Here is a 25,450-nt window from a genome sequence, read left to right as displayed (position 1 = left end):
CTACTAAAGATTGGAAAAACGGAGAGGGAGTTAGCAGTAAACATAATTTAGGACTGATTTCAGATCTTTAAACCAAGAAATGCTTATTCCGTACCCACATCATTTCAGCCAAATAATTAAAGATTGGTCTAATTTGTACCTGAAGGTCAGAATTGTAGTAATTCAGTATAGGGTGACATCGCCGCTGAAGTAAACCATTTATTGATTGCCCACTTGATGTGGTGCACTGTACTTGGTACTTGAAGTCCAAAATAATGAAGTGACATGTTCTCTAACCACAAAGGGGAATAATAATAATAATAATAAGAGTAGTGGAATTTAATGTATTTAAGCAGTTTGTGTCAAGCACTGTTCTCAAGCCTTTGGGTAGGTTGTTATACATGAGTGCTAAGGAGGGTGTTCATAAATGCTAGGTGATTCGGTGGGGATAGTTCACATACCCGTAAGCTCTCAAGATGCTTCCAACAATGCTCTGCACAAGGTAGGCGCTCAGTAAACACTGGTTGCGTGGGGTGTGCTATACCAACAGGCACAGTAATTTGTATGCCCAGGACCATCTTCAAAGGGGTAAGGGTCAGATGGGGCTGGTACTCCAGGGCCACCTTGGCAGCGTCAGAGGTTGTGTGGGGCCTGTTCACCGGGAGTTGATCTCCAGGGAAAGAAGTTAGGTGGGGTTTGTGCACCAAGCCCCCCAGGATGGCCTAGTGGATAGACCACAGGCCCGGGAGTCAGAAGGACCTGGGTTCTAATCCCCACTCCCCGACTAGTCTGCTGTGTGACCTTGGGCAAGTCACTTCTGTGTCTCAGTTACCTCATCTATAAAATGGGGATTAAGAGTTTGAGCCCCACATGGGATAGGAGCTGTATCCAATGTGACCAGCTTGCATCCACCCCAGCGGTTGGACCAGTACTTGACACATACTAAGCGCCTAACAAAGCCCGTCACTATTATTTCGTGGAAAGACCCCGGGCTTGGGAGTCAGAGGTCATGGGTTCGAATCCCGGCTCTGCCACTTATCAGCTGTGTGACTGTGGGCAAGTCACTTCATTTCTCTGGGTCTCAGTTCCCTCATCTGTAAAATGGGGATTAACTGTGAGCCTCCCGTGAGACAACCTGATGACCCCGTATCTCCCCCAGCGCTTGGAATAGTTCTCTGCACATAGTAAGTGCTTAACAAATACCAACATTATTATTATTATTATTATTAAATCCCGGCTCTGCCACTTGTCAGCTGTGTGACCGTGGGCAAGTCACTTCACTTTTCATGGCCTCCGTTTCCTCATCTGGAAAATGGGGATGAAGCCTGGGAGCCTCACGTGGGACAGCCTGATGACCCTGTATCTGCCCCAGCGCTTAGAACAGTGCTCTGCACATAATAAGCGCTTAACGAATACCAACAGTATTCTAGAGTTGAGGAGGCCGTCGCCCAGGCCCAACGGGTGGGCCTGAGGGGGCCGTAAGGTCACGTCACGCCACGTCGCCCAGAGGAGGGAGGGGGGGAGGGAGGGTTAGTTCTCGCGAGAGGAGCGCCGTTCTCGCGAGAATGACGTCGGCGTCGTGTCTTTTCATGTGGAAGGGGAGGGGGCGGCGGCGGCGGCGGCGGCGGCGGCAATGGCCGGGCAGCAGTTCCAGTACGATGACAGCGGGAACACCTTTTTCTACTTCCTCACGTCGTTCGTGGGGCTCATCGTCATCCCGGCCACTTACTACCTCTGGCCTCGGGACCAAAACGCCGGTGAGTCCGCGCTCCCCGTCCCCGGATCGGGCGGGGCGGGGCGGGGCCTAGCTGCCCTCCGCTGGCTTCGTCGGCCCGGTCCGGCCCGGCCCGGCTCGGCCCGGGCGGCGCTGGCCTCCCTCCTCCTGCAGTCCTCCTCCTCCAGGCCGCCCGCCCCGGGACCGGACGTTCCCTCCCCTCTCTCCCCCCCCCCTCCCTTTGTGTGCCTCCCGCCCGGGCTCCCGCTCCACCCCGCCGCCGGTCCTTCCCTCCTGCTCCCCCGACTAGACTGTGAGTCCGGCAGTGGGCAGCGATGGTCTCTCTCTGTTGCCCAATTGTCCGTGCCAAGCGCTTAGTCCAGTGCTCTGCACATAGTAGGCGCTCAATAAATACTACTGAACGAATGAATGCTCCGTTGGGGCCCAACTCATCGCCCCCTTCCTCCCCCCGCTGCGGCTGTTGGCCTACAAGTTCCGTCGTCGTTCCCTTGCCCCGCCGAGCCGGAGATCTGCCCTGGGCGGCTCCCTTACTATTATTATTATAGTACTGTTATTATTGAGAGCTCACCTCCTCCAAGAGGCCTTCCCAGACTGAGCTTCCCCTATTCCCTCTGCTCTCTCTTCCCCTCCGCTAAGCCGCCTTTCCCTCTGCTCCTCCCCTTCCCCTCAGCACTGTGCTCATCTGTCTATATTTTTATGACCCTATTCATTTTGTTAATGAAGTGTCCATCCCCTTATCTCTATTGCGATTAAGTTAGAGAAGCAGCGTGGCTCAGTGGAAAGAGCCCGGGCTCGGGAGTCAGAGATCATGGGTTCGAATCCCGGCTCTGCCACTTGTCAGCTGTGTGACTGTGGGCAAGTCGCTTGATTTCTCTGTGCCTCAGTTTCCTCATCTGTAAAATGGGCTTTAACTGTGAGCCTCATATGGGGCAACCCGATTACCCTGTATCTCCCCCAGCGCTTAGAACAGTGCCTTGCACATAGCGCTTAACAAATACCAACATTATTATTGTCTTGTTTTTGCCTGTCTGTCTCCCCCAATTAGACTGTAAGCCCGTCTCTATCTGTTGCCGAATTGTACGTTCCAAGCGCTTAGTACAGTGCTGTGTCCATAGGAAGCGCTCAATAAATACTATTGAATGAATATTATGGTATTTGCTGAGCGCCTACTATGGACCCAGCACTTTTCTAAGCACTGGGGGTAGGGTTATCCCATACCGGGGTAATCAGATTGTCCCATAAGGGGCTCTCGAGCCCATCATTCGGCCAGGATGGTCTCTATCTGTGGCCGAATTGTCCATTCCAAGCGCTTAGTCCAGTGCTCTGCACATCACGCTCAGTTCATTCATTCAGCAGTATTTATTGAGTCCTTAGGATGTGCAGAGCACTGTACTCTGCACATAGTTCTCAGTTCATTCAGTAGTATTTATTGAGCGCTTACGGTGTGCAGAGCACTGCACTAAGCGCTTGGAATGGACAATTCAGGCCACAGATAGAGACCATCCCTCCCCAACGACAGGCTTGCAGTCTAAACCGGGGAGGCGGACAGCAAGGCAAAAGAGAACAAAACAAAAACAAGACAAGCTCATCAAGAGAAATAGAATCATGTAGAGAAGCAGTGTAGCTCAGTGGAAAGAGCCCGGGCTTGAGAGCTTAGAGGTCATGGGTTTGAATTCCGGCTCAGCCACTTGTCAGCAGCGTGACTTTGGGTAAGGCACTTAACTTCTCTGTGCCTCTGTTACCCCATCTGTAAAATGGGGATTAAGGCTGTGAGCCCCATGCGGGACAACCTGATCACCTTGTACCTTCCCCAACGCTTAGAACAGTGCTTTGCACATAGTAAGCGCTTAACAAATGCCATTATCATTATTATATACCTAGTTGACAAAATAAATAGGGTAATAAATAACATATACAAATAAGGACAGTTTGAGGGGAAGGGGAAAGAGCAGAGGGCGGGTGGGGAGGGGGAGGAGGAGCAGAGGGAAACTGGGGAGCTGTCACGGCTCAATAAATGATTGAATGAATCCCCATTTTACAGATGATATCACTGAGGCCCAGAGAAGTGAAGTGGCCCAAGTGGTGGAGCCGGGATTATGAGAACCCACTTTCTCTGGCTGCCAAGGCTGGGCCCCTTGCACTAAGCCCCGCTGCTTCTCCCTGCACTTTCATTTTCCCAGTGGGTTCCCGGACCTCTTGTTGATCCAGGAGGCCGCTGCCATTGAAGCGCCCTCGGGGTTTTTTCCACGACCTGACAAAATCGGCCCGTCCTTTCCCCTCCCACCGTTTTCTTGGTGTAGTAGGAGAAAATTAATTAACTCTGATTAACTTCGTAAACTTCATGATGTGGGTTGTCATACCCGTCTTAACTGTCCCTTTAGTGATTTTGAGAGAGCTCATTGTTTGATCTAAGGATTTCGTGCCGGAAAAGACGCGTGGCCTATGGTTCTTTAGGAAGGCTTTAACTTTTAGTTGGTATTGGGCTTAATCCCATTTGTGGCCCTCTACCAGGACATATGGCAGGTGAAGGGATCCCTCAAAGAGTGATGAGGCACCGAACGTTCCTCTATGGAACCTTTGTGACAAAAACTATTCAATTCAATCACAGTTACTGAGCACTTATGGTGTGCAGAGCACTGTATTAAGCGCTCGGAAAGTACAATACAGCAGTAGAGACAGTCCCTGCCCACAATGGGCTAATGGTCTAGAGAGGGGGAGACAACAATATAAGTAAACAGGCATAACAAAAATGCTGTGTGCAAGATTTTTCAGCTAAAAGTAGTGCTGTGCTTCCATTAGTATGATTTGAAAAAAAGTCCAATGCATATCTAGGCCGCACATGTTTTCCACCGTGTTAGAGGCATGACGGTGGGGAGCTGTGATTCACATCAGAAACAGACTGTCAAGACAGCGAGCCATGTGTGGAATTCTGAGTTCCATAAAAGAACTGAAATCAAATTTAGAATTAAAGGCCATGTCTTCTAGACCAGTCTAGTTAATAAGATTCATATAATAACTAAGTGAAAAGGCTTCTCTAAAGAAGCTAGTCTTAATGGCTTCCTCCTGCCCTGGCCAATATATGGAAACAGAATTTTAGACTGTTATTCCTTTGTGCAAGGAGTAAATGCAAACCTGGGCACTGGGAGGCAAGGAGAAGCCGGGGATGGGACAAGGTCAGCATCTGATTCCCAAATGTGTCTCTTTCCCAGCTTTTAGTATAATGCTCTGCACACAGTAAACACTTAACATTATTAGTACTGCTGGGTTCAGAATCTTGTCAGTTTCCTGTGCATGGTGATGAGATATGAGTGATGGAAGGAAAGCAGTCGGTAATATTAATTGAGCATATTCGGTGAGCAGAGCAATCGATCAGTGGAATTTATTGAGCACTTACTATGAGCAGAGCACTGTATGATATAAGAATTAGCAGACACTTTCCCTGCCCATAACGAATTTACAGTCTAGAGGACTATACTAGATCCTTGGGGGAGAATACAGTAGAATTGAAGTTTTTGAAGTTGGGCAGATGCTGGTACAGGTGTTGTCCACCTTCTTATGTCCAAGTTGACTTGCTCTTGTGGAGCACTTGCAGCAGTAGGAGTAGAAGCAACGTGGCCTAATGGATAGAGCAAGGACCCGGTTTCTAATCCTGGCTCAGTCACCTACCTTCTGTGGGACTTTGAGCAAGCCAATTCCCTTTTCCTTGCCTTAGCTTCCTTATCTGTAAAATAGAAAGTCAATTCCTTTTCTCCCCCCTTACTTAGACTTTGAGGCACTTGTAGGACAAGGACTGTGTCCAAACCTCATTATCTCGTACCTGCCCTAGTGTTTGGCAACCAGTAAGCACTTAACAAATTTAACAATGATAATAATAGTAAGTATTGTGAGTAATAGTGGTATTGAGTGCCCACTGGGTGCAATATACTACATCAAACCTTTAGGAAAATACATGAGAAGCCCAGCACACCTTTCCTGCTTACAAGGAGGAGCTTATGTTCTAATGAAGGAGTCAGATAGAAGTATTTATATACATATAGACACAAGTGCTTAGGAGGGGCAAAAATAAATTTGCAGTGGCTAGAAGCGGCTGCTGGGATGACATGACTAGGGAAGGTGTGTGGAGTATTTTCACCCATGACTCCATTGCTTTCATAGTGGAGTTAGGATCCTGCCTAGAGAAGCCTCACTCATTTCAGAGACGTCACCATTTCATCTGAATTTGAAGTGTTCTTCAGGCTGTTGTAAGATCTTGGTGTTTGCACATCAGTTTGTAAAATGATGTTAGTATTGCTCCATTTGTGGGTTTGCCCTCTTTTCCTCCCCCCACATCCCCTACACACTTCATCTTTTGCATTCACCACTTCTAAGAACTGGCCCTAAACTTGATAGCTCTTCAGCCTGTCGATTGTGAGTGGGGAAGGGCTGGAAAGTGGTTGGCCAGTCTTGCCAAGGATGTCTCTGTTCTTACTCCTGCTCTGCTCCACTCCCTCACACCCTTGACCCTTGTGCTGCAGCCCCAACTTTCACTTTGTGGCAAGGCTGCAGACAGCTCGACATGTCCCTGCCCCTCAGATGGAAAAACAGACTTTCTGTGGTGCACTGGGTGTTGCCTGTGGCAAGGCCTCGCGACGGACAAAAGACGGTTTAAAATTGAATTTTCAAAGCTGTGAAAATGGACTGATGGGACTTGCGATCTTTCGCTATGTACAGTAGAGTTCTGGGCCATTGTGACAATGATCCATTCACTGCAGTAGTGAATACCACACTGATCTTGAGCCTAACTTAATGTGAATGTCACGATGACCGTGAGCCTAACTTAATGTCCCCAAATAGTTGACCTGGGCAGTTGTATGAGTTAGTTTGCACAATAAAATTTGCATTAAGATAATTTCTAAGTAAAGCAGCACACAGGATGCTATTGGTTTTGATGCATTTAGAAGGCTATTATAATTCAGGATGGTGTAGGGACTGGCTATGACTGACCTAATTTTGATTTTTTTAATACCAAATAAGGAATGTTCATTGAGAGCAAGATGTGTTCAAGGATATAAATTGAAATGGATTTATGTCCCTGCTCCCTGGATTCTTTTTTATCTTCCCAAGGACTACATATGTAACAAAAGCTCTTTTCAATAGGAGGTTAAATGCATTATCAAATATAGATAACCGTCAGACCCGGATTTCTGTTCCCAGTGGCAGATTAAACCTCAAGTTTCCAAGGGGACCAAGTTATTTTTTGTTGTCACCCAGATTCAGTGTTTTGTAATAGGCTCCCAGGCACATTAAAAACTCTTTAGCACCCTTGGCACAAAACAGGGAAATTGAAATTTCTAGAGGCTAATAGTTTGCCCCAGACCTCAAAATCCCTGCCAGGTCGGAAACATGAGTTAAACTCTTCTTGACTCAAGGAGGGTCATAAATGCAGTTGCTCCACGGTTGAGGTTTTGTCTAATCTGGTATGTGGAGGGTAGTTGTGGCAAATGCTCATTTGGGGTGGCCGAGAGTCCCGTTTACCCTGTTCTGGTAAACAGCCACCAGGTTATTTATGAAGTAAGTTGACTGGGCAGTTTCTCAAAGAAGGGCAAACTCTAGCAGAAGAGAAACTGTGCATTGGAAAGACATGGAAAAAAGATGAGTTCACCAAGCTTTCAGGAAGGGTATTTTGGAATTATCATTTGCCGCCATTCATCTTCTAACAAGTTGGAGTGAGCAGAAGGCTCTGGACCTGGAGTAACTGCAAGCGCTGGATGTGGTCTTGTCCATCGTCCTTACCGGGAGACACTGAGTGGCATATTTGGCTCGGGATCTTTAATAACCTCTAGACTGTGGGCTCCTTTGTGGGGTGGGAATATGTCTACCAACTGTTAGGTCATACCCTCCCAGGAGCTTGGTGCAGTGCACGTAGTAAGTGTTCAGTAAATACCAATGATTGATCTAGAACTTTGTGGGGATCATAAACACAGTTTGTTCAGGGAAAGCCACGGGGGTGTGTGGAAAAGCTTTAGTTTTCTTGATAATTTCAGGTTACCTTCTGTCAAGCTGTCAGTTATTGTGTTGGGTCTATCCTTGTATTCTTTTTGAAGCGTTTCAGTCATCATCGTCATCACCACCACCGTTAGTGGTGTTGGAGTACTTACTGTGTGTAGCACACTGTGCTGAGTGCTTGGGAGAGTAGAGTATCACAGAGTTGGTAAACATGCTCCCTGTCCACAATAAGCTTACAGCCTAGAAAGGGAGATAGACATTAATATAAATAATTCATGATATATAATTTATAGGTATGCACATGAAGTGCTGTGGGGCTGAGGGTGGAGCGAATATCAAATGCCCAAAGGTCACAGATCCAAGTGCCTAGACGATGCAGAAAGGAAAAGCTGCCAGGGAAAACAGGGCTTAACTGGGGAAGGCCTCTTGGAGACATGATCTTAATAAGGCTTTCAATCCATCCCTTAGGCTATAAGACTAATAATTGTGGTGTTGAAGTAGTTTCTTTGTACTTTCCAAGCGTTTAATACAGTGCTGTGCACACAGCAAGAGCTCAATAAAAATGAATGAATGAATGAATACTAAGTTCTGGGTTAGATACCCGTTCCATTTGGGGCTCAAAGTCTAAGTCGAAGCAAGAACAGTTATTTTGCATATTGCATATGCCTTTTTTGTATTGGGAGACTTGAGGCACAGAGCAGTGAATCAACGTGCCCGAAGTCAGGCAGCAGGCAAGAGCTGGATTAAACCCAGGTCTGCCAACTCCCAGGCCTGGAGTAGTTCTATTAGACCAAGCTGCTTCTCACATATGAATCGCTCTGTTACACTCTGGTCTTTGCTGGCATTCTTCTCCCCAGGTCCTATTCTCCCAACTCAAGCCCTCACAGCTTCCTGTGGTTCAATCAACTAAGAGAATTTAAAGCAGGAATGTATTTTATTAGCGGAAAATATTAAGTTGTTCATTCCCCTCCACTTTCCCTCTCTAGAACATCCTTCAATAGTAACTTTTGTTTAGGCTGATGTCACAATCAAGTCTGTAAATTCAAAACTGAAGGGGAGAAGAGAGGGACTGAATTTATTCAGTTCATTGGAGGATTTGGAATCAAGAAATTTTTTTGGAGGAGACTCACTCCTCTAATAGTCTGCCATTCCGATGTCCTCAGAAAGATTCTGGGAGTTAGGCCTAGAGAAACTCACTTAGCTTTGGACCCCTCTTATACTGTAAACTCTGTGTGGGCAGAGATTGTGCCCACCACCTCCACTGTATTGTACTTTCCTAAGCACTCGGTACAGTGGTCTGCACACATTGAGTGCTCAATAAATGCCATTGATTGATTTGATTTAAGCACCTAAGAAGGCAGGTTAATGTCCATAGAAGAGCAATAAGTGTCTTGACTATGCGAATGGAGCAGGGAACCAGGCAAAGGAAAAGCCGCCAGGGAATCGGAGATGCCGGCCATTTGGGCATGTGGTCTCATTTGAGACTCAGTTTTGTTCATAGCATAGTGGATAGAGCATGGGCCTGGGAGTAAGAAGGTCATGGGTTCTAATCCTGGCTCCGCCACTTGCCTGCGGGGTGACCTTGGGCAAACCACTTCACTTCTCTGTGCATCAGGTACCTCATCTGTAAAAGGGATTGAGACTGTGAGCCCCACATGGGACAGGGACTGTCCAACTCGATTTGCTTGTATCCACCTCAGTGCTTACTACAATGCCTGGCACATAGTAAGCGCTTAACAAATATCATCATCATTCTTAGGCCTGGCAGTTCACAGGATTGCTGTCCTGAAGAACTGATTAGTGTCAGTCAATCAATCAGTGGTATTTATTGAGCACATACTATGTGCAGAGCACTGTACTAAGCGCTTGGGAGGGGTCAGTATAATAGAGTTGGCAGACAGGTTCCCTGCCCACAATGAGCTTGCAGTCTATAGGGGGAGATAAGCATTAATATAAAGAAATTATGGATAGATGCGCAAGTGGTGTGGGGCTGAGGGGGGGAGGATAAAGAGAGCAAATCCAAGTTCAAGGATGAAGTAAGCAGAGAGTAAGCTACTCCAAGGCAGGCAGCATCTCTGTACTTTCCCAAGAGCTTGGTATGGCACATTGTTCCCAGAGGACATTCCACAAGCACTGTTACTGCTAATTACAAACCCCCTACATTACTTGTCTATAGGAAATGTTGCCAGCTGGAGTATTTTCAAGACTCCAGGTCCCATTTCCAGAGTTCCTGAGCAGGCAGAGCAAACTATTCTAGTGTCAACTGACATGGGTAGTGATGGCTTTTCTTATGGAAGAACATCCTGGCGACAGGCTGACTGTCTCGAAAAATGTTCCGTCTGTGTTCCCTTGTCTGTCGGGGTAGCGGGGGGTGTGACTGCTGCCTAAGAAATACGGGGTAATCTTAGATGTGGAGGAGAGCTTGACAGTAGCCCTTCAAGTTCCATCTGCCTCACTGCCGGCCTCAGCCCACTCACATAGTCTCCACCCCATCCTCGGCACTCTTTTATCTGAATATTCCGTGCTTTGCAGATTTCATCCTGGCACAGGCTCTCTACTTCCTATTGGAGCCTCTCCCTGTCTTCCGCTCCCATTGTTTCTAAATACTTTTGGGTATCAGTCTTCACCATTGGCTTGTAGACAAGTGGAGAGCAGGGGACCCTGTCTTATGCTTCTGTTGTGCTTTTCCAAGCACTTAGAGCATTGCATTACACTTGATAGAGGAATCCAGGAAGTACCATTGTGTTTTTCTAGTGATTTAAATGTTCAGAAGAGACTTTCATGTATTTTTCCAGCATCCCTCTGGGGTGTAGGGGACAGGGGTCAAGACTCTGGCTGTATCGTTCATAACAGGGTTGGGTTTGGAACTAAGGTCTGTACCTCCCTGCCCTCATGCCTAGGCTGCTCAAAATGTGCTGCTTGAAAGAATTGCTGGGATTCATTTTCTCCCCTGTAAGAGTAGACCGTGAGCTTCTGCAGATTTTTTGTTCCTCCCAGGAAAGACAAATCACACAGATTATTTTTAATAAAGTTGAGGACACCCAGGAGCATAACAAAGCCAGGGCTTGTATTTTCAGTTCACCAGCCACCCAGCAGTGTGATTCCTTTACTGAGTAATTTTCTATTGAAGCAATAGAAAATGATAACTTCCCCAATTTCAGGTCTTCTTACTTAAGTTTTCCATACAAAAGTACTGTTCACAGGTAGCCTGCTACACTGAAAAGGTCTCAGTGAGATCTTAGGTGTGGTGAATCAGAGTGAGTGAAGATTTGAGATCCCAGACAGATGCCCTTGTCCCTTAATAGCAGATTCTCAGAAAGGCCCATAAAAAAAAAAAATTGCAGTCCTTTTTTTTTTGAGAACTAGATTGTCGAACTCTTTGCACTTGGGGTGTCTGCAGTACTCCCATAAAAACATTCCGCGCTCAGCAACTGCTAAGGAGCACAGAGTGAATCATTGGTTGGCTGTGAGGTGGGGGTGGCATGATTTGTTCAGAACCAATTGAACCAATTTGTTCAATTGATTGAATGAAACATTTCTGTAGGCTTCCAAGGGAGAGAGAGAAGCAACTGAAATCCAATCAGTCATATTTATTGAGTTCTTACTGTGTGCAGAGCACTCTATTAAAAGTGCTTGGTAGTGTATAGTATAACAGGTTTGGAGGACATGTTCCCTGCCCACAAGGGGCATACAGTCTAGCCACACAGAATGGCAGCTTCATCCATTTGCCATTTCACTCAGTTTTCATTTTGACTCTGCAGTGCTCTCACACCTGCCCACAAATTTTGGGAGTCGTGGGTGTCTTCAAAAGCTGAAATTACAAATCCCCCAAGAGCCAAATCTCTGATTTAAATGTGAGGTGGTGGAGAAAGAGAATATCTTTTCTTTGTAATCAGACTATTCTTTGAGACCACTTATTTCTTTGAAGTAAATCTGTCCTTAAAGAATTTCTGAGCACAAGTCGGGGTTTCAAGATAAGGAAGTTTGGCCTGGAAGTGTTGGAATGGGAGACTATCTGGGAGACTACATCTTGAAGCCCAGGATTGAGAGAAAGCCAGCATGTAGACTTCCCCTCGGCAAAAACATGCAGTTGAATCATTCTCCCTCTTTCCAGCAGATCAGTCAAAGGGTAGTGGCACTCTACCCTAAGCTGTGGTTTTAAATTTTTTCGCTTGCGGGCTCATTCGATATCCCAAGTCTCAATATTGTTGTCTATTTCCTATCCATAAGGAGTGATTCACTAGGTTTAAAGTAATCCCAGCTCAGTCTCCCCCTCTCCCCAGCTTCTGCTTGCCCAGTCCCTCACCTGCTTGCTGCTGTCCTCTTACAGTGATTCTTTCCGTCAATATGTTCTCTGCATCCTGAACCCCTTTCTGTCTCCCTGCTCGCACCCTGGGCAAGTCACTTAAATTCTCTGTGCCTCAGTTACTTCATCTATAAAATGGGGATTAAGACTGTGAGCCCCACGTGGGACAACCTGATTACCTTGTATCTACCCCAGTACTTAGAACAGTGCTTGGCACATAGAGCTTAACAAATACTACTATTATTATTATTATTAGTAATAACTTCTCTGTGCCTCAGTTACCTCACCTGTAAAATGGGGAATTAAGACTGAGCCCTATGTGGGACAGGGACTGTGTCTAACCTGATTAGCTTATATCTACCCCAGCGCTTGGAACAGTTCTTTACACACAGTAAGAGCTTAACAAATATTATTACTATTTTATTATTATTAATAATATCTGCAAGCTTGACCTTCCACTGGAAATGCTGTATGAAAACCTTCCAGTTAACTTGTTCCTTTTCTTCTGTTTTAACAGAGCAAATTCGATTAAAAAACATAAGAAAAGTTTACGGAAGATGCATGTGGTATCGCCTGCGATTACTAAAACCTCAACAAAACATAATTCCTACAATAAAGTAAGTGGACAGTTTTTCTGTTTGGCTCTTTTTAAAGCATTACATGCATGAAGTAGAGTTTAATGATGAGAGTTTGGTTTTTCAAGTGATTGAAGTGTATGTTGGTGCTTAAATTTGAGGTAGTGGAGAAGAAAGCTCACCACTCCCCACCCTCCCACCCCCCACTCATGAGGAGGGTCTTTTAGAGATGGGTTAGCAAAATATTCTTAATCTTTGCCTCATGGGCCTGATTGGGTGGTTCTGACAGACTCTGACAGCCCCAAAGGTCACCGGCTCTCTGAACGCAAGAGCTGTGGCTGAAGCCAAAGATGAGTTTTGGCTATTTGTGAGATCGGAGGACTTTTCTCCCGTCTCTCAGGTTTTTGAGTATATTAATGTCTGCCTACCCCTCTAGACTGTAAGCTCGCTGTAGGCTGGGAACGTGTCTCCTAACTCAGTTGTATTTTATTCATGTTAACCTGTGTCTCCCCCTATAAGCTCGTTATGGGCAGGGGACATGACTGCTGATTCGGTTGTACTGAACTCTCCCAAGAACTTAGTACAGTGCTCTGCATATAGTAAGTGCTCAAAAAGTATGATTGATTAACTGATATTGTACTTTCTCAGGTGTTTAGCACAGTGCTATCAATTGATTGATCTGCCTTTGAGATGTGAGCTTATTGGAAAGATCCCAAAATGCCCTGTGCCTATTGGTTACCAAGACCTTGATTTCAGAGACAGTGAGGCAGCAGTGTCTGCGTTGATGAGCTGAGCCAGCCCAGGGAGGGCAGGCCTCTTGGCCAGGTGGAACTTATCTTGGCAGTCATTCTGGAGCAGTTGGAGGATTTATTTGTACTCTGTACCTCTCATGGTTTTTTATTTTTTTTCTTTCTTTCTTTCTGTCTTTCTCTCAAACAGGAAGGTCATTCTGCTTGCCGGATGGGCGTTGTTTTTATTCCTGGTATACAAAGTTTCCAAAACGGACAGAGAATATCAAGAATACAACCCTTATGAAGTCTTAAACTTGGATCCGGTAATAAGGAGGAAGAAACTGCCTGTAGAATCTAACCAGGGTGAAATGGGCATGGCCGGATCCCACTCCACCATTGGAGTGGGCCAGGGATGAACTGACGTAGTAGGGAGCTGTGCGGCGGGGATGGCCTCTTGCGGCACACGGGGCAACCTTGGGCTCACTCGGGCTGCAGGAGTGACTCCTCTGCCCTTCCCTGGACACTGCCCTGCTGCCAGGCCTCCAACAGTCTGCTTTCTTTGAGCTGCAGAGAGTACCAATGCCAATCAGCCAGGTGGCTCATGCTCTCTCACTTTTAATCTTTTAATCCCCTGGGGGAGGTGGGTGGATGTACTTCTTAAAGATTTAGAGACTGTGTTCAGGGTGTTGCTTTCAGTTGTCCCCAGAAGGCTGTGGCACATTGCAGGGTTTAAGGTAGACAGAAGCAGCAGTGTGTGGGCATGCTCATTACAGCCTGCGTGTGTTCCTTCTTGAGGGCCGGCTTACCTCCCTACCTTTACTGCTGATTAAATAGGGAACTCCTATTTCAAGTTACAGGCAATGGGGATCGTTCCCTGCATGAGTGTTTGTTTTTAATGCAAAGCTTTTCTTCTAGGGAGCAACTGTTGCAGAAATTAAAAAGCAGTACCGTTTGTTGTCACTTAAATTTCATCCAGACAAAGGCGGAGATGAAGTGATGTTCATGAGGATAGCGAAGGCCTATGCAGCGTAAGTGTGCACGCTCCAGGCTCAGGACGAACTAGGACGTTCTTGGGGAGGACTCCCAGTTTTATGAAAATCTCTCAGTCCCAGAGGCTCCTTCATCATTGGCCACCCTGAGCTGGGTCCAGGGCCACTGAGAGGGTCACTTGGAGCTCCATCTGGAGGAGGAGTCTCCAGAGTTTGCTGGAATCAAGAGCAATGTCAGAGAGTTCAGTTGACTCACCGAGGCGGAGGGGAACTTTGCTGAACAAATTGGGAAAGCAGTTGATGATCCAAGGGATATCTAAGGGTCCCTGTGAAAGTGATATATTCTCTGCTTTGACTTGATTTCCAGATTCCAGAACTGGTCAGGAAATTAATTTGGAGCCATGGAAATGTTTGGGTTTAATTTCTGCTATTGACTACTTTAAGGCTCTTTTGCCTTATCTCCTGCTCCCCTTTTTGTGTTCATGTGGTTGTGTTTTTTCATGCTCTGTTTTTAAAACTTTCTACCTGATCTTCTATTTTGAGTGGTGGCCCACCATCCCGCTTTATTTTGAGGGTTTATCTCTCCAAGTTTGTTTTTTGTTTCCATCCCCTCTACTCCCTTCCCCTCCCTTCTTCCCCAAACTAGAAACATTTTTATTACGATGAAGATGGCATATTAACTAGGTGTGTTGATATCAGTGCAATATGAGTGCTTTTACAACTCTGTAGTACCACTTAATTTTTCAGCTTTTTGATTGATTGTCTTTTGAAATTAGTTTAACCGATGAAGAGTCTCGGAAAAACTGGGAAGAGTTTGGAAATCCGGATGGGCCCCAAGGTAAATGATGGTCCCAAGGTGCTAAATGGCTGATATTTAGGCTAGAAACCGGTTACCTTCATGGAAGACTAAAATCTGGTATGAGGGTTGAGAGTGGGATGGATTCATCCTATTTGTCAGACACTTGAAATGAGACATCTAAAAGCCATTCATTCACTTAGAACCCACGTTGGAGAGCTCAGGTCTGGGAAGGTCTGAGAAATAAAAGATACTACGTGGGCTGTGGCTTGGCACTGCTAGGAAGGGACTTTGATCACACAGTTCTGGGGACTTCAGAAGTGACTTGAGTGGAGAGTTGGTCCCTCCTCTGCTCTTTCCATTGCAGATCAGCCCTCCTGCCTCTCTCCCCCAAATCCCCAAACCATCACCCAGGTTTTGGTGTGGGACCACCTGGACTAGGGAATTCAATGTCTTCCCCCTCCACCTTCATATATGCACTGCTGCTGTGACCCTCCTCTCTTCCTGTCACGTAACAAGCAAAATGGTTTTTTTTCTCCATATAGCTACAAGCTTTGGAATTGCTCTGCCAGCTTGGATTGTAGATCAGAAGAACTCAATTTTGGTGAGTTAATATGAAACCTCAAGTTAAGGCTCTCCATGTCTTCAGCTGTCTGTGACACTGCGTGGTTGACTTTGGGGTTTCAAAAAGTGCGTTTGTCTCGGCACTTATTCAGCACTTACTTTGGGGCAAGAGCTGTGAGCCCCACATAGGGGGTAAATTGCAAAGGTCTTCTTTGTTGCCTGAATTATGCTGGGGTGTCTTGTGATGTTAAAGGCTTGAGGTGTGAATTGTCCCCCTGAGTTCACACTGCTGCATCCAGCAGTGTGGTGGCCTGCCCAGAGCAGTCCCCTAGTCCAGATCTAGTGAGTGGAATGTTCTCTTGTTTGGCTTCACAGGAGATGGAGCTTGGTGACTGTGTCCCTGGGATTTCGGCCAGATTCACTTACCTAGCTGTTGACACAGAGTGCCCGTGAGGTGCCAGTGGGCTAAGCAAGCACTAAGCAGTTTTCCTAGCCTGTTGTTTAATTGAAGCATCATTCTGTGAATGGGTGGATATCTTTAGTCCACTGTGGGTCAGTCAGTCATCATCAATTACTTATTAGTATTTATGAAGTGCTCACAGAGTTGGTAGACAATGTTCCCTACTCACAAGGAGTTTATAGTCCTTAGGATCAGTTAATTATAGTTTCTCCCTCTTCTCTCTTTCCTTCCCCCTTGTTCAGGTTTTGTTGGTGTATGGACTAGCGTTTATGGTGATCCTTCCCGTTGTTGTGGTAAGTCTCAGACCATTATCCCGAACTCGTTAATGTTGTGGGAAAAGACTCGCTAGTGGTATATTCTTTAGTTTCCATTGCTAAGATGGCCTTTTCTATGGTAGTAAATAAAAAATGTTAGTGCCCACCAAACTGCATTCCTTAGGAATTTGCTAAAAAGGGCCACTTTTTGCTGGTATTTGATGGTACAGAAGGTCACTTGGGGGAAGTGATGTGTTCTTTTTGCTGCATACTTAGATCTAACATGTGACCTGGGGCCCTGGATGATCTCTTCTGCCCTTTTCACACTGTAGTCCAGACTTGCTTTAAGTGTTTTTCATTTGTTCATGTAGGATTGAAGATACTCCAGTCGTGTCTGTGTATGGTCAAAAAGCAGTGTTGACTAATTACTTTTCATCATAACCCTGTCTGACTGTCAGGCAATGACTTTTCAGTCCAATTTGGGTATTGGAGAAGTGCTAGTGTTGGGTGAAAATAAATTCTGAATCTCAAAACTAATCATGACTAAGTTTTATATCCTGTAGCAAACATAATTAGGAAATTGTTCTCAATATTTGTTTTACTTATTTTTCAGGGCTCTTGGTGGTATCGATCCATACGCTATAGTGGAGACCAGATCTTAATCCGCACCACTCAGATCTATACATATTTTGTTTATAAAACCAGAAATATGGATATGAAACGTGAGTAAAATAAAGCAGCTGGGCCTTCTTAGATTTACCTTCACTCACTGTTTAATGGTCAAACACTAGGAACTGGGCTTTGGCACATTTGACTATTCCTGTCTTAGCCTGCTGTGATGTGTTCAACCATCCTATCATGTGAGGAGGTATCCCCTGAATAACCCCTCAGTGAATACAGTTGAATGAGTGAATATAGGAGTTCACAATCTAAAAGCAGTGGAGAAGGAATAGAAGCAGAGATCATTAAATATTAGAAAAAAGTATAACTATATGATGTATAAAATGACTGTTCTCATTCATCACTTATTTCTTGAGCACCTATGTTGTCAGTTGTATTTATTGAGCGCTTACTGGGTGCCCAGCACTATACTAAGTGTTTAGGAGAGTACAGTACAACAATAAACAGACCCATTCCATGTTGGATTGTGCTTTTCATTACCCTGCCAAAACTCAAGATTGCTGGTTTTAAATATGCTCTTGATGTCAGTGAGCATGTAGAAATTAGTACAGATGGTTGGATTTTTGTGGGGCAGAAATTTTTTGCAGAATATTTTACAGAATAGTGAGTCCGGCCACAGGCATCCCTTCCCCCACACCCTGGGGTCTCTCTGGAGTGACGTTGGGTCGGAGGGCTGGTGGGGAAAGAGGTTACTGGAACACACTACCTTAAACTTACACTTGCAAGAGAAAGTTACCTTTACAAGATTGTGGTTTGGTTGTGGCTTTTCAAAGGAGACCGAGTTTTCAGTGATGGCGTCTCCCACTAGGAACAACAATGGGCCTCGGTTCTGAGACTCTGGGATGGAAAACCTGTGTGGAGGAATTTATTCTAGTGCTATTAGTTTACACAGTGCCACTCTTGCTCTCTCGCCCCTACCCATCATGTTCTCTCTAGCACACACAGTGCAGCGAACGAATAGGTGGGTGGCTTTTGCACAGCGCAGGTGTAGTCCCCGCTCACTTTAGCCAGTTACAAGGCCTAAAATCTAGATCTCCTTCCCAAAACAGGGCTCTTTTTATGGGATCAAGAAAGGTGTATCATAAATTATTCAGTGGTATTTCTGATTGTTATCAAAAAACACAAATGGTTTTTAGGATAGTGATTTGATTCTAGTTGATCATGTTTCTGGCTTGCCTCTGATTTGTCATTTGTTCCCATGAAAGGAAGAGGACATACCTTCCAGTTCAGTCCCAGGCACATTTTCCTGGAATGTAAATCTATTTCGGGTTGCTCAATAAGGAGAAATTGTTGTACTCCTTCAGGCCTTTGCCACCTTGGGTTTTATTGGTAAGGTGGTTAATGGGGTGTTTTCACAGAGGACCTGTTAGCATCTGAAAGGTGTCTTCTTGCCTCTAGACTGTGTCCTCATTTGACAGGTGTGGTGCTCTCTGGTTCCCTCCTGGTGCTTGACAGGGGCCCTTCCAACTACAGTAATAATAATAAAGATAATGTTGGTATTTGTTAAGCGCTTAATATGTGCAAAGCACTGTTCTAAACGCTGGGGGGTTACAAGGTGATCAGGTTGTCCCTCATGGGGCTCACAGTCTTCATCCCCATTTACAGATGAGGTAACTGATGCCCGGAGAAGTTAAGTGACTTGCCCAAAGTCATAAAGCTGACAAGTGGTAGAGCTGGGATTAGAATCCATGACCTCTGACCCCCTAGCCCGTGCTCTTTCCACTGAGCCACGCTGCACCACCAGGTTGCCTGCTGGCACATGGGGCCTGGGTGAGGTGCCACCAAAGTGTTCAGCTTCAATTGAGACATTAGGACTGAGCAGCCTTGGAATTCCATGATTCAGGGATGGGATCTTGAACAGGATGGATCCCGGATGAATAAAGTCCTATTTGAGGGGGTGGTTGTGAGTACATAGGACGGCTCGTTGGCTTCCCTGATTTTTCTCTCTGTGTTCTCATTGTTTGTCAGGCCTCATCATGGTTTTGGCTGGAGCTTCTGAGTTTGACCCACAGTATAATAAAGATGCAACAAGCAGACCAGTTGATAACATCCAGATACCCCAGGTTAGCTCAATTTGAAACGTTTGTGCTGGATTCCTATCATATAGATAGTAGCTGCCATTACTGCATGTGTGTGTGTGTGTGTGTGTGTAAAAAAGGTAAAGTAGTTCTCTAATTTGCTCTAGTTAATCAGAGAAATCGGCAGCATTAATTTAAAGAAGAATGAGCCACCTCTGACCTGCCCATACAGCTTGAAGGCCAGAGTTCTTCTCCTGGCCCACCTTGCCAGGATGAAAATCCCCGAGGCTCTTGAAGAAGGTAATTGTGCTTCTAATATCCAAAAGGCTTTAATGGGATCAAAACAGTGGATTTAATTAGCCTAGGGGTTGCAGTGTTTGTTTAGCTAGTGGTTTTGGTTCAATCATATAATTGCTCAAGGACCTTTTAAAGAGAACCCTATGTGCTGTGTAAGTATTTCCAAAATAGTCTGAAGTTCTAGCTAGGTAAATTGGATGATTTTGTTAATGCTAGCATTTACAAATTTAAGGTGATGAAATGGTGTACTTGGGAAGGCTAATTGTAAGATTTGTTCTATGTCCATTCAGTCTCTGTCTGCTGCAAACAGTGACTGACACTCCACACCAATTCTGTGAATATTCCAAAAGGTTTGTGCCAGGGGGAATACTTTTTATTTAAGGGCAGGCCCACCAGTGGTGTCCATATTTAGTCTTCTCAAAGAGCTTCACATAGATTGTTTCCATAAGTGAACTCAAGATAGAGACAGGATTTCAGGCTTTCAGCTATACTAAGCACTCTGGCTCATCAGTACTATGTTGCTCATTTTGGACAAAGTTATTGTTAGTTTTTTCAAGAAGCTATATGCAGGATTTTAAACTGCAGGTCTTTGTTCAGTAATGTCAGTTTCATGTTGCCAAGTTACTACCAATCTGAAGTACCTTCTTTTTCCCCTTTGAGATAAGTTCCATTCCACCCTCGCCCCCTCTGATTCTCTTCATTGGCTTTGATAGCTGTATCCTTTGGAGCATTAGTCCCCTTACAAGAAAGAGGAGGGATCACTGGGGGCTCTAGCGTGATGCAATTAGGGACAATTCCTGGCCCGGCTGACAAAGCTTCCTCTACTCTGAATGGAATCTTCAGGCCTGGGTCCGGGTGTCCTGGGCTCTGGCCACCCCTGACTGACTCAAGTGGCCTGTCGGGATATGTCCCCTCATATGTGAGTCTGCCGATTTGGGCTGCATACCCACAACCTCTGCCCCTATGGGCCATCGTCCTTTGACAGGCTTCTGTTTAAAGTGTGTGTGACACTTGCAAGCTAGAGAGGAGGCTGTATAAGCGCTTCTGAAAGTTAGGGAATTCAGTGGATAGGGAAGAGTTAGTATTGTCTAGCTTGTCCCCAGTAAGGAATTGGCTAGGTGGCTTTTGTTATGGAGTTTCAATTTTCTGCTTCCTCAGAGTCATCCTTGGCATTTATTCACTGTCCATCTGAGACATAGCTCTGGCTATTCTCTCTGAAGTTCTGGCCCTCTTTTACTAATGAAACAATCTTGTGTAGCATACAGTAGTCTCGGTGAGGATGGGGAACAGGGAACTTACCAATGGAGAGTGTTGACTGTTAGGTCGATACCAGTTTAATCCGTGATCTTTGTTGAGCCTATTGGCCTTTGATTGAAATTACTTTAAATTAAGTAGGCATTTATTGTAGTTTTAGGCATGACATAATCTCCACCTCACCGAGGAAGCCATGTTCTTGAAATATAGCTCTATTAGAACTTTTTGGAAACGAGTCAGGGAAATGGATTTCTGAGACTTAGACACTTCTGCTGAAAATGTAGTTTTCTGCTCATCAAATTGATAACTAGAAATCAGGAGGCTCTAAGAGATATGATTTGCCAAGAGAAAAAGCAAGGAAGGATAAATGATCTCTAAGGTAAATGTGAAAGATTCAGAGATGAGAGAAAAGGTCTAAAGGATCCTGGCCTTAAGCAGGTCCATTCAACTCCTGCACACTATCCCTAGTGATGAAGATAAACTAAAAAATTCACCTCGGGTCTTTGATTTTTTTGCAGATCAGCAGTTCATTCTGAAAAAGTGCCCTTCTCTACTTCAAGAAATGGTCAATGTGATTTGTCAGCTCATAATAATGGCCCGGAGTCGAGAAGGTGAGGAGAAATCGTAATTGTTCAGAACTTACTGTCCACTGCCATGTTGTGCGTTTTTTCACTTCATTATATTCAGAGTCTCTCGCTTCCTTTGAAAACCGTGTCAGACAATTTTCCCTTTGCTTGTTTCCAGGTATTTTCTCTCTCTTTGGTTTTTGCATTCCTGAGATCCTTGCGTAAAATGTTTTCTTTACGGAGTTGACTCTTTGTTGCAAGTGAATTGGATTTGGAAATTTTCCACTCTACCCCTTTTCCTTGACTCCCCATTGACTTTTCAACGAACTGTCTCCTCTGCTGTGATAGCAGAATGGGAAACCTTTCTGGCCAGTGATGTGGTGGTGGGACTGATTTGTGAGGGAATGCAGTGGACCAAAGGCAGTCCTCTTATTATTATTACTATCATTATTATTCTCATTATCATCACTACTTCTATTAACAGTGCTAAAGGACTTGCAGTGTGCAAAGCACTGTACTAATTGCTGTGGTGAGTGCAGAATAAACAAATTTAGACCCAGTTCCTGCCTCACCATCTGGGGAGGAGTAGAGATGGAAGCAGCCAGAGAAAACATTCAGCATATCATCCAAACCACAATAGAAACAAGTTAAAACTCCATATCCAGAAATTTCGGCAATAAAAAAACATGCCCACCCAACATTCCTTAGACAGGGATAGTCAGTCATGACCTCTGGTTTAGGGTTGGTCTCAAAAAGGAAACCTCCACAAAACCCCTGCTTTAAGAGTGTGCCCCCAACCCGTTCTTGCTGCAAGTAAAGGAGTGTAGTGTTCTGCAGACTCCCAGTGGAGACGCGGTCTCAGCAGTCTCTTGTATAGAACAGGGAGCTGAAGATGAGCAGCTGGCGTGTTAGCTTCCTGTTCTTGAAGCATTTGCTCGAGGTTGTTTAGAGCTGTGAGAGCAGTTGGAAGAGAAACCTGCTGACTGGGAGGCCGTATCCATGGGTGTATCACCCAGAGAATATTGGGCAGAGGTGCATACCCTGTCCATGAAGAGGCAGGCACCTTTTCTGGCCTCTGGCCATGTGGGTGAGCCTTCCACAGGCACCAGTGGTAAAGAGGGGAAAGCTATGTTCGACTGCCAGCAGGACAGGTGCTGGAGTTGTGTTTGTAGTAATGAGAATGGTCTGTGTGGCATCATCCATGGTCTCTCTCACCCAAGCCCCCTGGGTCCATTGGCATACACTGTGAGATGGTTGGTGGGAAGAATGGGTGTGGTCTGCCGGCGCTGAGGTTTCAGGGCGATCCTGTTCTGGGGCCACTGCCACCATTGCGGCTCCCCCATCCCAAGTCATTGTTGAGTATGGCAGTCAGAATTTATTCCTTCTGAAACACATTTTATATAAAGTGATGGAATGTGGCCCAACCAGACCCCAGAGCAAGCCTTCATGGGTGGGTCTGCTCCAGACGTCAATGATCATAAGGGGTTGGAGGTGGCCTTGGAAGCCCTAGATACTTCTAGGCCTCATGGGTAGTTCCCAGGGCACATGCTTGCTTGTTCTTTGTGAGTGCCCAATCCCAAAAGTGCAGGCTTGCTTGGAACTGACCTGGTTGTATTCTTGGGGCACGGTGGATAGAGCCCGGGCCTGGGAGTCAGAAGGTGGAGTCAGAAAGTCATGGATTGTAATCCCGGCTCTGCCACTTGTCTGTTGTGTGACCTTGAGCAAGTCATCTCACTTCTCTGTGCCTCAGTTTCCTCATATGTAAAATGGGTATTAAGAACTTGAGCCCGATTTGCTTGTATCCTCCCCAGCACTCTGTACAGTCCCTGGCACAGAGTAAGTGCTTAATACATACCATTATTATTACTTGGTTTAAAAGGGCCAGTAACAGAACTGGAATGGGGCGGGGGCCTCAGATGGAGGGGGTATCTTCCCCTCTTCCCACCCCCTTCAGTGAGAAATGGGCCCTGTCCAGCCTCCAACACCATGCCCCAAGGCAGGGCCATTCCAATTAATAAACATCTGAGCACTGCCTTAAACCAGCAGCACTTGAGCATGCACTATTTACTAGTTAAGAGTCTCTTTGTGATGAAGTGCCCAGACCTGTGGGAAATATATAAGAAGTGCAGCCTTGCTCATTCTCTTCTCTCCAAGATAGGGAGTTTCGTGCTCCAACGCTGGGGTCCCTGGAGAACTGCATGAAGCTCTCGCAGATGTCCATCCAAGGTCTCCAGCCATTTAAGTCTCCCCTTCTGCAGCTCCCTCACATCGAAGAGGACAATCTCAGACGGGTTTCTAATCACAAAAAGGTAGACCCTGGGAAGTTTCCACTGGCCCAGCCTTCCCACTGCTGTGGGTGGGGGTCCTGCGCTAAGCGGCTAAAATGAGAGCTTTGCAGGCGAGATTGACACAGGTTTCGATACTTGGCCTGAGATTGAGCACGGGGGACACTCGATTTACGCTTGGACAATCGGGAGAGGGAACGGACCTCTGGATCTATTTCATTTCCAGATGCTCCCTGATCATGACGGTTTTTCCACAGGGCTGTCAGGAAAGACATCCTGTTGGCCTCAGTTGAGTGGCTTTTCATGGCTCCCAAGGCCTTTTTGTATTGAACCCAATTCTTTCCACTGTCTTTAGAGAAGCACAATACACGGTGTAGAGCATTTGGAAAAAGAGGGCCAATGAGACATGTTTTAAGTCTGATTTCCTCTGTGAGGCAGGATGGTTTTAGATTTTGAAATGAACTGAGTGTGAACTGTCTCACCTTTTTAGACTTCTCAGTGGTTTTTGGGAGCCGATGGGCCAGGCTTCAGCCCATTTGCCAAGAGCACCTGTAGTGCCCTCTTTATGTATTTCACTGGCCTAAGACTTATTTATTTCTTTCTCTTAAACAAACCTAGTATAAAATCAAAACAATCCAGGACTTGGTGAGCTTAAAAGAATCTGACCGCCAGAGCCTTTTGCACTTCCTGGAAGACGAGAAGTATGAAGAGGTCATGGCCGTGCTGGGCAGCTTTCCATGTGTGACCATGGACATAAAACCCCAAGGTAGAGTACTGCCGGTGCCTCCGTATTGCAATCTCTGGCCTCTATTTTTGGCACACTTGCACTCTGGGGGGAGAAAGGGTGGCGCATGAACTCTGCCAGGGCCCTGGGGGGAACCAGGGGATGGGGTACTGAGGGGCAGGCCGGCCCATCGGTCAGATGAGCGTTTCCTCATGTACTGGAGGTGAGGCCTTGGTGAAGGATGCTCTTATGCACCAATGGGCTGACCTGCCTAACAGCTAAGCTTGATGTGATGCTTTCTCTCTGCACTTCCTCAGTGACTGGTGAGGTTGAATTCTTTTTGATCTTTTTCCATCCACAAGGAAGGAGGAGTAAATCCACGATTGCATGTAGTTAGTGACAGCAAAGGAAGCATATGTACTGTTCGAATTTACATCTCTTTTGAAAAATGACCAAATATCCTTTCTATTTAGTTCCTTCCAATTTAGATGCAAAATATGTTTCCTATATAGACAGTATTCACTGGGGATAGGGATTTTTGTCCACTGGACAGTCTAGAAAAGGGAAATTTAAAGAGGAAAATATCAAATGAGAAAAATTTTCTTACCTTGCTTCCAATTTTACAAGAATTATCAACAATCCTCAAGATTTGTAGCTCTTGGAGTCCCTGGGGATGGCAGGGTCTGTGGCTCTGGCCTCCATATGAATTGACCGCTGCCTTCCTTGGTGTTCTCCCCCGCTCCCGGTTGTTTGTCGTCCTCCTCAGAAATAGTTTCAGGGAAGACCTGACACAGAAGAGTCTTGCTCCTGAATCCATATTTGAATGGAGATTTCTGTCTTGAAACTCTCTCTCTCTTCATGATTCAGCTGATGGTGTGTGGGTGGATGGGCTTGTTTCTCCATTAGAAAAGCCCACACGCTAGAGAAATGGAAGTTGTAATTGTTTAGAACTCACAGGAGTTGTATCTTGGCCTTGTTGCTTAGGACAGATGGATGTCTACGTATGAAACCCACAGCAGTGTTTGGTTTGTTTTCCAAGCGGGAATAAGTCAATTTCCTTGCCCTTAAAATATTTATAAGTTTCATTTTAGGATGACTTGTTCATTTTCTTCAGGCTGTCATTCAAGGATTGCTTGGTAAGATGCAATATGGGAAAGCCTGTTAGTGTCCTTACTGTTGCCCATTGTATTAACCCATGCTTCAGAGGTATTTGCTAGGGTATTGAATTTAGTCCCAAAGCCACAGAATTAC

The 25,450-nt window shown here is 45.6% G+C and overlaps 1 protein-coding gene across 1 annotated transcript in view; it reads left to right on the top strand.

Moving 5' to 3' along the window:
- The first annotated feature begins 1,584 nt into the window (after positions 1-1,584).
- Positions 1,585-25,450, top strand: part of SEC63 (SEC63 homolog, protein translocation regulator) — a 33,304-nt gene continuing 9,438 nt past the window's right edge. Inside the window, exons 1-13 of the mRNA XM_029047143.2 lie at positions 1,585-1,736; positions 12,523-12,622; positions 13,520-13,634; positions 14,227-14,339; positions 15,077-15,138; positions 15,642-15,700; positions 16,363-16,413; positions 16,988-17,096; positions 19,024-19,118; positions 19,241-19,373; positions 21,143-21,235; positions 23,345-23,499; positions 24,094-24,241. Of these exons, the coding sequence (XP_028902976.1) occupies positions 1,613-1,736; positions 12,523-12,622; positions 13,520-13,634; positions 14,227-14,339; positions 15,077-15,138; positions 15,642-15,700; positions 16,363-16,413; positions 16,988-17,096; positions 19,024-19,118; positions 19,241-19,373; positions 21,143-21,235; positions 23,345-23,499; positions 24,094-24,241 (1,357 nt within the window). The 5' untranslated portion in view covers positions 1,585-1,612. The remainder of the gene's footprint in view (positions 1,737-12,522; positions 12,623-13,519; positions 13,635-14,226; positions 14,340-15,076; positions 15,139-15,641; positions 15,701-16,362; positions 16,414-16,987; positions 17,097-19,023; positions 19,119-19,240; positions 19,374-21,142; positions 21,236-23,344; positions 23,500-24,093; positions 24,242-25,450) is intronic.

Source organism: Ornithorhynchus anatinus, chromosome 19 (genome assembly GCF_004115215.2).
Source record: "Ornithorhynchus anatinus isolate Pmale09 chromosome 19, mOrnAna1.pri.v4, whole genome shotgun sequence".
In the NCBI taxonomy this organism is placed as follows: domain Eukaryota; kingdom Metazoa; phylum Chordata; class Mammalia; order Monotremata; family Ornithorhynchidae; genus Ornithorhynchus; species Ornithorhynchus anatinus.
This window is presented reverse-complemented; position numbering and strand designations above follow the sequence as displayed.